This window comes from Ruditapes philippinarum, unplaced genomic scaffold (genome assembly GCF_026571515.1).
Source record: "Ruditapes philippinarum isolate M1 unplaced genomic scaffold, ASM2657151v2 ctg13095_1_1_1_1, whole genome shotgun sequence".
Classification (NCBI taxonomy): Eukaryota; Metazoa; Mollusca; class Bivalvia; order Venerida; family Veneridae; genus Ruditapes; species Ruditapes philippinarum.
The window spans coordinates 1-14,984 of NW_026859534.1; the positions used below are offsets into that span (position 1 = coordinate 1).

General features: G+C 33.9%; 1 protein-coding gene across 1 annotated transcript; it reads right to left on the reverse strand.

Moving 5' to 3' along the window:
- Nucleotides 1-2,221: 2,221 nt before the first annotated feature.
- Nucleotides 2,222-3,432, reverse strand: LOC132756878 (uncharacterized). The gene is made up of 2 exons (XM_060748020.1): nt 2,989-3,432; nt 2,222-2,626 (listed from the first exon to the last, which is right to left on the reverse strand). The coding sequence occupies exons 1-2, from the start codon at nt 3,159-3,161 to the stop codon at nt 2,401-2,403; spliced, it is 399 nt and encodes a 132-aa protein (XP_060604003.1). The 5' UTR covers nt 3,162-3,432; the 3' UTR covers nt 2,222-2,400.
- Between the last annotated feature and the right edge of the window lie 11,552 nt (nt 3,433-14,984).

Below are 14,984 nucleotides of genomic sequence, written 5' to 3' on the forward strand. Positions count from 1 at the left end.
TAAATTATTATATGTTTATCTTGGATCAAGTGTTCGTTTGTCCAAGTATAAATCAAATATGTACATAAATAACATATATATGACAATTCAACCATAATTCAATAATTTGACATTGACAGTCACCATCATTTTAATGAACAAAGTCAGTTCAATCTTTTAGAAGGTCTTGTTTAATAGGTTGTTTTGTTCAAGTATGATGATAATCCATTACAATACCACCAAGCTTTGGTCAATGACAGCAAAAATTTCAGTTTAAAGGCATATTATGCTTCAGAAGTGATTTTAATGGTATTTCTTAAAAATAATGTTTTATTTTTGGTGTCCTGTTCTAGTTTCCAAAATTTTACTCATTTGCGATGTACCTGAAACATCATTTGCATCTGTTGCTTTTGTTAATCAACAATGTTATAGTTATTTTGTATTTTGTGTGGAAGTCAGAATACTACTTTTACATTTTGCTACCTTTATGACAAATAATGTCACATGCAGTGTATCTTTCTTCAGGTGGTAAGTATCTAACATGCTATAAAACAATTATTCAAACATTTTAAAAGTCATGTTTGCCCTTTCTAAAGATGGAAAAAATACTAATTTATGAGGCATAATGTGCCTTTAAGATACACGAAGGTCTTACAGCAAAAATAAATAATATCTTATTACTTTGACCATCAAAGGTCAAGACCCTTTATGGCTGAAGGACAATGTCTGTCTGGTTTACTTGAAGGCCTATCATGAATGATTATTATGTTCAAGTTTGAAGACAATCAATTTTAAAATATAAAGTTATAGCCACTAATAAAAAAATCGAAGCAAAATTTAGACATTCGACCATAAAGGTCAAGGTCATTCATAAATTAGATCGAATTTAGTGTAGTCTATTTGAAAGTTATGTTCAATGGGTTGTTGTGGCCGAGTATGAAAAAAATACAATCAGAACTTAAAAAATTATGATCAATGTTAGTTTGTGAATGGCAACAGGAACACCAACATGACTGTAAAAATTCCTCTATTTTTTCTATTCTTTTTTAAAGTCAATCTAAAATTCAGAAGATATAAATATTCTTATTTATTCAAAACTAACCTTCATGCTCAAAAAGTTAAACAAGATGTAATTAAATTGGCAAAAACTGGAAACTATTTGGTTGCAAAAGAAAAAGAGGCTACTTATAAGCAAAGCCAAGAAGAGTCAAAACAATACATACCAAAAACATATCCCCTGAACCCCTTGTATTTCAATAGCAATACAGAAAGTGGTTTATCACATCAGCAACCTAACTTCGCAACTCCTTGTTTTTTTTTATCAGTAGCAACCTGATATTGTTTTGAAAAAAAATATGGATTATCATGAAAAGTTTATATATTTATACTAGTAACCCGGAAAATTCCAGAATAAACATGTTATGTAAATAACTTTATTCCTTCATAGAAGCTCTGTAGCTTGTCGGCAATAAAGGCAATATTTTGAATGAATATACATTGTATAAATAATCATTTATACTATTAGTAATAAAGATTGTCGACAGGTTACATGGCTCTATATAAATGGCTATTTGTAAAATATAACCCGAGCCGAAAACGGGGCATAATTGTGCAAAAAACAAATCAGAGTTATAGGACTTGTGCCAATCATGTTAGATAATCACAAAGAACAAGTGTGTGAAGTTTCAATGCATTCCCTTCAGTAGTTATGGAGATACCAGCTTTCACGCAAAAATTTAACCACGAATTTCTAAGTCGAAAAGGGGGCATAATTATGCAAAAATGCAAATTAGAGTTATGGGACTTGTGCCAATCCAGAGAACAAGTGTGGGAAGTTTCAATGCATTCCCTTCAGTAGTTATGGAGATACCAGCTTGCACGCAAAAACTTAACCACGAATTTCTAAGTCGAAAAAGGGGCAATATTATGCAAAAAGCAAATTAGAGTTATGGGACTTTTGCCAATCATGTGAGATAATCACAGGGAACAAGTGTGTGAAGTTTCAATGCATTCCCTTCAAAAGTTATGGAGATACCAGCTTGCACGCAAACACTTAACCACAGGGACGCCGACACGGACGCCGACAAATGGGTGACTGCATTAGCTCGATTATTCTGCGAATACATGACACGGCTCAAAATTTCCTGTGATTTGAGGAAACTTTCTTTAAAACTAACATCATTTTAAATTGATAAATAAAGTTAAGATTAAGGTGCAGTCAGCGATTTTAGCACTGGCCCGGTGGTCCATGGTCAGTGAAAAATAGTTCGGGCCAGTGAAAATTTTAAGAAAATTTAGTAATAAATTCAAAACTGGAATTCGGGCTCGTCAATTCAAAATCTTAAATTCACTGAAATTGACTGAAGTTGAACTTCTTTGAAAAACAAATACTTATTACTGTACACTGATTGAATATTCAACTCACTCATGAATTTCTTGGTTTTCTTCTCTTGGCCCATGGTCATGAACAAACTCGTAATAGGAGGTTTCCAACACATGGATGTTCAGGCAGTTTACCTGGAACCCCTCATGAAGGGTGATGCAGGGTACCCCTTCTGCTTCTGCCTTCCCATCAACAATGTTTGTCGATTGGCAGCACTTCCTCTCATTGGCTGAAGGCATGTTAACACAACATCCACATTCACACCTGAAAAAAGTTATAACTGAATAAAATGGATGCAAGTGAAATTATTCAGGCGTCCTATAAAAGGATTTATTTTTGTCTGAAAAAATCGGATTATCCTACAAGTCTTTTTTGTCAACATGCACTAAATTAATAATTTACATTTAAGTTTATTTAAATTATTATCTATGCATACATGTGCATACATGTAACTGCCCGTGTAGCTGTAGGTATGTGTGATTGTCATTATGTTCGACCATTCTTGCAAATTCGTGGACTTCTAGTTATTGTTAGATTCTAATTGAATAATTGCAGTAAAATAGTGTGGTAAAATGTAAGATTACTGTCAACAATTAAAAAAAAAATTTACACACAAAAACACTGACCAATCATCTACGTTTCCGATGTAAGAATCATCAGAACTGTTGTCGGAAGAGTCAGAGTCAGACTCGCTCTGCTCTGCTTCCTGATTCTGGATTTCAATTCTTGGTTCAAACATATACGGTCGTATTTCATGGACATCGTCCTCATAAAGTTCCGATTCGTCAGAGAAATCCATGAGTTTACTAAATAGTAGCAGTGTTTAAAGTTAAATGACCCGTGATTGTTTACAGTTTCGCTATGATTTCCAATATGGCGGCGTGTCCTAATTTCAACAATGACGTCACAACAAAGGGAAGTAATTCATACAAGCTTGTAAAAAACGGTGCGTTATGCGAACTTTTACCTGGTGATTTATGGTATAAAGCGGAATGTTATAATGTTGCAAACGAGTTTAATCTTCTTTTTACGTAACATACTTTGATATTATGAACTAAACAAAATCGTTAAATTTGACCTTTAAGGGTCAATGCTATATAAGCTCTAGGTCAAGGTCAAATCAACATTTTTTGAAGGTTTTGCCTAAGTATTAAGATAATGCATTTATTAGAGAAACATTAAAAATCTAATGTTCTTTGTGGGTTTATTTGATCCAGTCTTTAGCTTCAGCAAATTTGGTCACAACCAAAACACTAATATGATTAACTCTACTGCATTATAATTATGACATTGATTTAAAATTATAATGAAACAAGAACTGTCGGAGGACAGTATTGGCTCGACTATTCGGAAGGTTGTTACAAGGGTGTATTATTGAGTATAATAATGCTTACCTTATTATGAATACATATTATTGACAGAAAAGGTACAAAGGCTTGTTAATAAGATGTTTTATCAAGTAAATCACTTATTTATTATTATGAATGCATAAAAGTGTACCAAAAAGGCACAAACCCTTCAGTAGTTATTGAGATAACAGCTTACAAGCAAAACTTTACCATGAATTTCTAAGTTGAAAAAGGGGAGAAAAATCATCGTAAATGCAAGATAGAATTATGGATCTTTGTCAGTGACCTACAATTATGACCCTAAATTCATAATATTATGTGAAGTTTTAAATAAATATCTTTAATAGTTATTGAGATATATAAAACTTGCATGTAAACATTAACCAAGAGACTAAGTAGAAAAGGGGATATGAATCAGCCTAAATGCAAAATAAAGTTATGGAACTTGGTCAGTGACATACAATTATGACCCTCCGATTATGACCCTCAGTACATGTGTAAAGTTTCAAGTAAATATCTTTGAAGACCTTAAACCTTTAACCAAAATTTCTAAGTTTCAAAGGGGCATAATTCTGTCAATATTGTAGGAAAAGTTATCCAACTTGTCAATCTGGTGTACCTTGTTACTATAAATAAGTATTGTAAGTTTCAATTGAATATCTCAAGCAATAATTGAGATATTTGCCTTTACAAAAAACTTTAACCAAAATTTCTAAGTTAAAAAGGGGCATAATTATGTCAATATTGTAGGCAGAGTTATCAAACTTGTCAATCTGATGTCCCTTGTTACTATAAATAAGTTTTGTAAGTTTCAATTGAATATCTCAAGCAATAATTGAGATATTTGACTTTACAAACAACTTTAACCAACGCAGACGTCACGCCGACGCTGAAGCCGACGCCGGGGCGACTACAATAGCTCTCATATTCTTCGAATAGTCAAGCTAAAAATAATAATGACTAACCAAAGTGATCTTTGCTGATGTTCCAATCAATTTACAAGATGGTTTTACTTCACCAGAACATGCCTTGTGGGTGCAAGTGGAGCTAACTTTCAGCTTAACCTTAGAAAGTTCAAGTAATTTATTTGAGAAACAATTTCCTTATTTTCTTGCACAAAGTCTCTAATTTCTGACTCTTCACTGTGAGAATCCACATCTGTGTCACTCTTATCACCACTCTGGACATCAAGAATGTTAAAAATAGCTTCCCCACTGGTCACTACTTTCAAATCTTAAATTTCCTCATCTTTGTCTTTTAAATTAGGAAAATATCTTTAAAAAATAAAACTCTTGCATATGTTTGCATAACACTTCGCACTGCTATACTATGCTATCTATGTGTTTGTCTTTATCATAAATAAAATGTCAGCTATTGAATAAATAGTATAACAGTTGTAAACAAAATTCTAAAATGACTACAAATTTAACAAATCACACCAGTAAAAGTAATATTGAATGTAGAAAATGGAGAACCAGGTGCTAACTTTCATCTAAATGATTACTGTCTATACAACAAATTTATCAATTGTATTTACTCTTGAACAACAATAAATAACTGATTCTTTTTAGAGGACCTGAATTACATGGAGACAAAAACTATTTTCCCCAAGCAAAAACAAAAGCATATTTGCTAATGATATATTATGTGCTTATATTATAATAAATTTTACATCAGGAGTTAAAGGGAATCAACACTGAAACACGTTCTTATTTTGAATTTTATGTTGTTTTGTTGTTGTTGTTGATTTTTCAGCAATGTACATGCAAATTTGTTGTGAACATTGATAAGTGATTTAACACAGTTATAAAAAGCTACCTGCTGATTGCTTTAAATATTTACATTAATAATACTAAATGCAACATACCTAAGTGACATATCCAATGTTTGCAGATATTCATAATCAGTGAAGGAATCATAGTCTTCATCATATACTTCCTCATCTTCACTTTGTGTTGGGTGATAACTAATGTCCTTCTTCTTTAGTGTTTCTTCTGAGTAAGAAATCCTATATACAAAAATAATTATGGATAACATTGATATATGTGGGTTTATTATAGTAAATCAATATAATAAACAAGGTTTTATCATTTTTCTTTGCAAAGCTTATGTCAGTGTAATACAAATTTCACTGCACATAAATGTAGAACAAATGTCAGTGTACATCAGAGTAATAAAAATGTCAGTGTTCTATGGAACAGAATTAGTGCATTTATTCCATCTTGCCTGATGATATTTGGACTTACATTATGCTTGCTTCCATACTTCTTTATGACAATGGAAACCTACTTTTTGCTGAATACAATCATGCATTATGATTACTGAATGCACTATCATGTAATTGCAACTTCATTTGTTCCTTCCTGAACCATCAAACTCGCATATTTTAATATGCTGTATGTTTAATTGCATCTTTTTTAAGGACAGCGTATTATGTCCGGTGTTTAAGATAACATTATTTACTTGTTCTTCATATAACTAGATGTATAATGGTAAGTTCCTGTAAGTACATTTAATTTTCTATACATCTGCAACTTACATTGTCGACACTGTTTCACAATAATAATTGATTTTGATCAATACATGGCGAATTTGACCTGTCTTAGCATTCATATGCTTTATTATATTCACTGATTACAAATATAATGCAATACATGATCAGTGCGCATCGACAACGAAGATGACAACGATAGCAATATTATAGTCGCATGTTACAGTACGCACTAAGCAGTTGGCGGGAAGCATAATGTGAGTTGGAATATTTTGTTTTCATATTATGACAGCAGGTGTCGCTTTGTCGGTACATCCCGTTATTTTCCGGATGGTCCCGCTATTTTGGCACGTGGAGTAAACAAAGTTACGTCCCCTTTATATAGGGGCGTATACCGAACAGTGTTAGTTTCAATACATTTCTGTAATAAAAATATATTACTGAAAGATGCGCATAGTATATCTTTAAGCACAAATATATATGAATGTGGTGGTGTGTGAGGGGTGTCTGTAACACAATAAGTTGGTGACTTATAGGCCCATTGAGCCGTGTACTATAATCATACACACATATGCTCATTATTTGTTATTGGCTATGCACATGTCACAATAATAAACAGCTGGTGGTGATGGTGGTGTTGGTAGTTTTCACTCCGGATCACGACAGCATGCCACATTGAATTCACCAGAGCACAGTTCAACCACCGCATCGTTCGTAAGCAGACTGTCAAGCAGTTTACCAGTACTAGTTGCCTTCACTTACGCAAGGAACTGAAACTTCTGTACATGCCAGAACAGATGTACAGTTCGAATGACAGTAGAATTCATGATCAATCACAACGAAAGTGACCTGCGCCGTAAGGGAATCGAACCCAAGTCGCCCAATTCACAGTCCAACGGCGACCCGATTCACAGTCCAACTCTCTACCAATTGAGCTAACTGGACGGCTTTATTAATAAACAACTTCCTTCTTTTCATAATATATTGTACTGTGTAACACACCTATTCGCCACTATTAGTGACTCTAAGACATTTGTTAAGTTATAAGGCCAATAGAATTTGCCTTTTTTATGTTCAAGTCATTAGATAAAGACCTCTGTAGCACCAAAGCAGGTGCTTAACAACTAAATGACAGCATTATATGTTTTGATAAGGGAGTACACTATGACCGCTATTGCATGAAACTGACACGTAAATATTCCATCCTAGCTCAAAACGTATATTTGGGCTGAGCTGGGGGGTGGTTGCAGCCCTAAAGCCAGGGCCTGAATCCGTCACTGTATAACTGCCCTATTAAATATATTTTTTCTGTTAGACTGTAAACATATATAAAATTACATTTGTATATTGCATAACCGTTTTCTTCTTATATTTATATTCTTTCCTGGGCAATTTATATATTTTGTGCTTGGTACGTATTTATATATACGCTAAAAAAATGATCTAAGGTCACCGCAGTTTATGTACGGAAAATTCCGATGATAGGCGAAATGTGGAAAAAAATCCGTTGATCTCGATAACAGAGTTCTCGCCCCTTAACAGTTAACAATCGCTAGACATTGTTAAACTTGTTTATATATATTGTAAGATGATCAAACATAGTTCACAAAGCATCAGACACCAATCTTTATTTAGCATAAACACTGAATAATGGAAATAAGCGAAAGCTAAAAGTAATCACGCCATTCGAGCGATAAATCATATAAGTCACACTTAAACAAAATCCATCGTGTAACTTTAGGTGTACAAAAGGAAGAAGGGAATAAAAATAGTCGATTTTAAATGACTTCTACATAAAAGTAATACAAAAATGAACTAAACCGTAAAAAGTATGTATTGAGCATAAAGAAAAGCAGCTTATACATAAAGGTATATGACGTTAACATTTTAATATTCCAAAACAGAACGATAAATGACATGTGCAAGTTTAATAGTTATCACTCAATGAAAGAATTAGTCACTACGAAAGTTTGAATAAAATAATGAAAAATACAATGCAGCTTAATGCAAAGTTTAAATATCATCAAGCAAGATGGAATCAAGCATAATGCAAGTTACAATGTCATCAAGCAAGATGGTATCAAGCATAATGCAAGTTACAATGTCATCAAGCAAGGTGGAATCAAGCATAATGCAAGTTTCAATGTCATCAAGCAAGATGGAATCAAGCATAATGCATGTTAAAATGTCATCAAGCAAGATGGAATCAAGCATAATGCAAGTTACAATGTCATCAAGCAAGGTGGAATCAAGCATAATGCAAGTTTCAATGTCATCAAGCAAGATAGAATAAATGCATTAATTCTGTTCCATAGTGTTCATAAGTGTAATACAAATGCCAGTTTACATAAGTGAAATACAAATGTCAGTGTGCATCAGTGTAATACAAATGTCAGTGTACATAAGTGTAATACAACTGCCAGTGTATTTAAGTGTTATACAAATGCAAGTGTACATAAGTGTAATACAAATGCCATAGTACATCAGTGTAATACAGATGTCAGTGCACACAAGTGTTATACAAATGTCAGTGTACATAAGTGTAATACAAATGTCAGTGCACATAAGTGTAATGCAAATATCAGTGTACATAAGTGTAATACAAATTTAAGTGTACATCAGTGTAATACAGATGTCAGTGCAGACAAGTGTTATACAAATGTCAGTGTTCATAAGTGTAATACAAATGTCAGTGCACATAAGTGTAATGCAAATGTCAGTGTACATAAGTGTAATACAAATTTCAGTGTACATCAGCGTAATACAAATGTCAGTGCACACAAGTGTTATACAAATGTCAGTGTACATCTGTGTTTATAAAATAACTGTTTTACCAATGCAATAAGTGAAAACATGGTATTCATTAAAGGTTGTATAAAGTGATGACATATTTTGGTCTGATACGGTAGTTGTTAAGGTATGTAAACGGAAAATAAATGAAAAACACCCACATCCTATCATTTCTTGTATTTAATCCTCGATTAACTTTACCTGTTCGGCGGTTTACATTTTTATGCACCGAAAATCGTGAGCGCTCGACGATTTCCGCCTGTGACGTCATAGGAGGTACTCCGCCATATTTATCGGCATTGTTTACATCGTACATTCAAACACTACCTTTCATTTTAACAGTTTTTAAGACATATTATTAAGTAATGCCTGCCATTTGCTGTGCAAGAGGTTGCACTAATAGGCGTGGGAATGATATAAGTCTGCACAATTTCCCAAGGGACGAGAAAATCAGGGCAAAATGGGTTTTTGCACTGCGGCATACTGGTACGCCATATTCCAGAGACAGTTCGTGGACTCCACGATCAGGAAGAAATTTTCAGTTGGTTTGTAGCGCCCACTTTGAGAAATCATGTTTTACTCAACAAACTCGGACTATGATGAGTCTAGGGATCACTTGTCGGCCACAGTTGGAGGATTCGGCTGTACCAACGATATTCGCATGATCATTTGGTGGAACAGGTCAAACTGATAAAAGACGAGATGCCTAAAGAAAGAGAGGTTCAGCGGGTATATAACGTTTGATATTTATTTTTGTTGTATTTGATAATATCAGTATTGAATAGGCAGGGCATCATTAAATTTTTTATCAGTTTGATGATTGATACTCATGTCCTTATAACATCCGTACGGCTAGACAATACAGTGTGTCCTGGCTAGCGGTACGTGACTCAACTAGGTGGCGCGATGGCTCAGTTGGTTAGAACACTGGCTGTCACTCATGAGGTCCTGGGTTCGATCCTGGGTAACACTTGCGATTTTTCAGAGACACTGTCAGTTTTCCCACCTAACTAGAGGTGTACTGGTAAGAAATCCAGGTAATCCTCGCATGTATCAGTGCTATACACTGTTCACAGGAACTTGAAATTCTATCAAATAACCAATATTAATGATAATATCCAAATATACCCCCTATATACTATAAATATTTATTTATAGTATATAGGGGGTATATTTTGCATATTATCAGTAATAGTGATAGAATTTCAAGTTCCTGTGCACTGTGCAAGGATCAAGGGTCCATTCAGTAAGAGCTAGGGACTGGTTTGACATTCATCGAAGATAGATAGATAGCTAGAACTTTTGATAATATTTTGGATAGATCACTTATTTCAGCATGAGGAGAAATAAACCAATAAACCACTAAAATGACCATGAATTAGTTTTAGTTACTATTGTGTTCTTTTAAAGGAAGTAACAAACTGATCAAAGAAGGAAAAAATCTATAAGATAATAACCATGATTCATCATTGCACATATATGATATACATGTTTAATTAAAATGGTGTTCCTATATTTCATACAGTTCATGTACTGTATAAATGTAAATATTGTACCTCATTTGCATACGCCCTTCTATATTTAATATGACGTCATCTGGTCCATAAACCACATACAGACTGGGGGCGGTCAATGATTCTTATATAATGGACTGCATGACGTCATATTTAATATAGAAGGGCATATGCAAATGGGGTATAATATTTTATTTTGTTGTTAAATGATTCTTTTTACTGAATTTATTGTTTTGTTTCACATGAATTTATTACATGTTGATTAAAAGTCATGATTTGTCTTTAAATGGATTATACATTTTAAAAATACAGTTTGTGGAAATCTTAAAGTTCGGGATTTTGTTTTGCCTGTTTAATTTGATTAACAAAAAATGATTGGTCCCTAGAAGTTTCGTATTTATACAATAGGAAAATTTTAAGGGCGAATGCAACAGAAATCATGGTCGGCTTAACGCATTTTAAGATAAAGAAAGCACAAAAGGCACAATTTTAGCATCATTATGCGAAGAGAGGAAATAAAACATAATTAAAGGCTTAATTAATCAAAATTGTGAAATTTCATCAGAATTGTGAATGGGTCCCTTATTGGGTACCACTTGTACAGGGAAAAAATCTCTGAATGTACATGCATGTAGTATACATCATTTGTGATAAAATAAAAACTGAAAGTGGCATTTATTTATTAGGTTAAAAGTATCAAAAAGGCACAGTTTTGCTTATTCTTAAATTATCAGATATTAATCTAATACTTGTAGGACTAAGGTGGATAGATCCAATCCATGTATTTTACGTAGAAACAAAATTTCGTAATGTATAGACTTTTATGCTTAATTCATTCAATATTATCTCACCATTTCAAATTTTGATAAATATACAAAATACTGAAGTGACACAAAAACAAATTGCCAAGTAACGGCATTTTTCTAAAATTGACATGGAGGGGAAGTATTTCCCCGAGAGTAACTTCTTTTTCAACAGATCATGTTTGTTTCTAGGTATTTTTAAATCCTTAAAACATAAAAATCGTGGTAGTTGTACATAACAATGCTTCTCAATCATGCTTCACGCAAGTTTAGCTCCAGGAACACCATTTCATTGAGAGAAATGTGAATAGAAGTATTCATAACCATTATCTTGTATTATCTACATGTAGATAACTTCAGGTTCTTTGTCTGAAATTTATTGATGTCACTATTTTTAGAACAGATCTCTTATCAGTGATGAAACGGCTTGTCTCATTTAACAGTTTTATATATAAATCCGATTTCATTAAAAAAATTCAGAAATTTCACAAAGGATAAACACTTGGCTGTACTGGCAGTCTTATAAAAGAAGAAATGAAAACACTGGAATATCCTTATAATGATTGTACTTTCTTGTTTATTTATTAGATTGTGCTTGAGTACGAAGAGACCAGAAAGGTAGAAGAAAATATATCTTCCACCATTCAACCGGAAATATCTTCAGATAGCAGTGGTGTAGCCAATAGTCAAGGAGTAACCGCCGTAAATGTGGAGGTTTCTACAGCCAGATCAAGTCAACCTGAAGTTGTCAGTCAATCTGAGGTACAGAAATCATTTAAAACTATCTCTGCTAATAAATAGAAATTCAGCCTGTGGTATTTCAGGGCATTTGTCTCTTTGTCTCCCAGCAGTGGTGGTTACTTCTATATTGGCAACAATGTAATGAGTTTTGTATAGTTTTTGTTTATTTTGAAAGCCTAGGATATTATGTTAATTATAGGAGTGTTTGTTGAGTTTACTGTTCCTTGACATTCATTTGAATATGAATACAAAGAGTGACTGAAGTGACCTAGTGATTAATAAGTGGTAATTGTGGAATAGACTCTTATAATGCTAAATATATACAAAATCATTTATGTGTGTTTTAACCTTCATATATTTCATGTAGTATTATCCTTTATATATTTTATGTAATATTTGTAAATTTTATTATTGCAGCACGTATCAAATGATTCACAAGGCAGCTCATCACTTGTAAATGAAGAAAATGCATCCGTGAGTTCAGTCTGTTCCTGCAGAAACAATGTCTTTGATGTCCCACCCAAGGACCGTATGGTAATTACAATATTTTAACAAATCAATTGCTTTTCATTGTTTTCAAAGGATGTTAATCTGTGGTTTTTAAATTCACCAGTAGGGAGCATGTCTACTTGAGAATTGAGAGGTTCCAGGTTGGATTCTATGTCTTGTATTCAGTCTGTTACCTTAGAAACTTCATTATTTTATTTGCAAATAACGCTTATGATGCGAAATATTACTTTTAAGCTCACCTGAGCTAGCTCAGGGTGAGCTTTTAGGATCGTTGAATGTCTGTCGTCCGTCCACACTTATTCGTTAACACTCTAGTGGTCACATTTTTGCCTCAATCATCATGAAACTTTGTCAGGATGCTTATCTAGGCAATAGCTCAAATGAGTTTGAACATGGGTCATCTCAGATGAAAAACAAGGTCACAGGAGCTAAAAATAGACAAGAGGGCCATGATGGCCCTGAAATCGCTCACCTGTATATAGGCCCCCCGGAGCGGGGCCAGTTTAAACCCCAGGGCTTTTATTTGAACAAACTTGGTAGACACCCATTAGAAGATATTTCATGCTTAACATCTAAGGTCTAGCTGGTCAAGTTTTTTTCTTTACACATATAGTTAAAAACAATGACACACCTGGGGCAGGGCCAGTTTTGACCCAAGGGCTTTTATTTGAACAATCTTTGTAGACACTTACTAGAAAATGATTCATGCTTAATATCTTAACTCTAGCTATTTGGGTTTTTTCAAAGAAGACTTTTAAGTTTTGCTATACACATATAAGGAAAATCAATGTCAGCCCGGGCCGGGCCATTTTGACCTAGGGCTTTTATTTGAACAAACTTGATAGACATCTATTAGAACATGTTTCATGCCAAATATCTAAGCTCTAGCTCTTTGGGTTTTTTAGAAGAAGATTTTTTAAGGTTTTACTATATGCATATAGGGAAAATCAATGACCCCCTGGGGCGGGGCCAATTTTGACACCAGGGCTTTAATTTGAACAATCTTGGTAGACACTTATTAGAAGATGTTTCATGCTTAATATCTTAGCTCTAGCTCTTTGGGTTCTTTAAAAGAAGATTTTTTTAAGTTTTGACTATATGCATATAGGGAAAATCAATGACCCCCTGGGGCGGGGCCAATTTTGACCCCAGGGCTTTTATTTGAACAATCTTGGTAGACACACATAAGAAAATGTTTCATGCTTAATATCTTAGCTCTAGCTCTTTGGGTCCTTTAAAAGAATTTTTTTTAAGTTTTTACTATATGCATATAGGGAAAATCAATGACCCCCTGGGGCGAGGCCAATTTTGACCCTAGGGCTTTTATTTGAACAAACTTGGTAGACATCCATTAGAACATGTTTCATGCCAAATATCTAAGCTCAAGCTCTTTGGGTTTTTTAGAAGAAGATTTTTTAAGTTTTTACTATATGCATATAGGGAAAATCAATGACCCCCTGGGGCGGGGCCAATTTTGACCCCAGGGCTTTTATTTGAACAATCTTGGTAGACACTCATAAGAAAATGTTTCATGCTTAATATCTTAGCTCTAGTTCTTTGGGTTCTTTAAAAGAAGATTTTTTTAAAGCTTTTACCATATGCATATAGGGAAAATCAATGACCCCCTGGGGCGGGGCCAATTTTAACCCCAGGGATTTTATTTGAACAATCTTGGTAGACACTCATAAGAAAATGTTTCATGCTTAATATCTTAGCTCTAGCTCTTTGGGTTCTTTAAAAGAAGATTTTTTTTATTTTTTTTCTTTTGGTTCTGCATGGAATGGAATTCTTTGAACAACTTTGTTAAGGCTTCACACAAGGAACATCCCTGTGAAGTTTCATTATGATCTGCCTTATGGTTTCAGAGGTGATGTCGTTTGAAAAGTGTGAACGGACAACGTACGACGGAGTGATCCTAATAGCTCACCCTGAGCATATGCTCAGGTGAGCTAAAAAACCTTGTTTACATCCTGGAAATTGATCTGAAAGTTTGTTTTGATGATTTCTAGGTCGAATATGGGCCATAAGGGGTCAAAAACTAGTTCAAACTGCTCAAATATGGATAATCCTTGTTAACACTCTAGTGGTCACATTTTTGACTCACCTGTCATGAAACTTGGTCAGAATGCTTGTCTAGGTAATTGTTTGGATGAGTTCGATGGGTCAGGTGAGCAATCGAGGGACATCTTGGTCCTCTTGTTTGTTCCAAGTTTTCCGCTGTTTCTTATAGTGATGGGCCCGATGAGCTGGTATAATCAATATCAAACTTTAGTCTTATTTATGCCGTGACATTCTGTAGATTCAGAAAACATGGCATATGAAAATGTTAATCTCTGCAGAAATATGCAGAGCTCCCCACGTATAATTTTGTATTCTGAATACCAAATCACAGCATTAACTATTAAATTTGATAATTCTCCATCA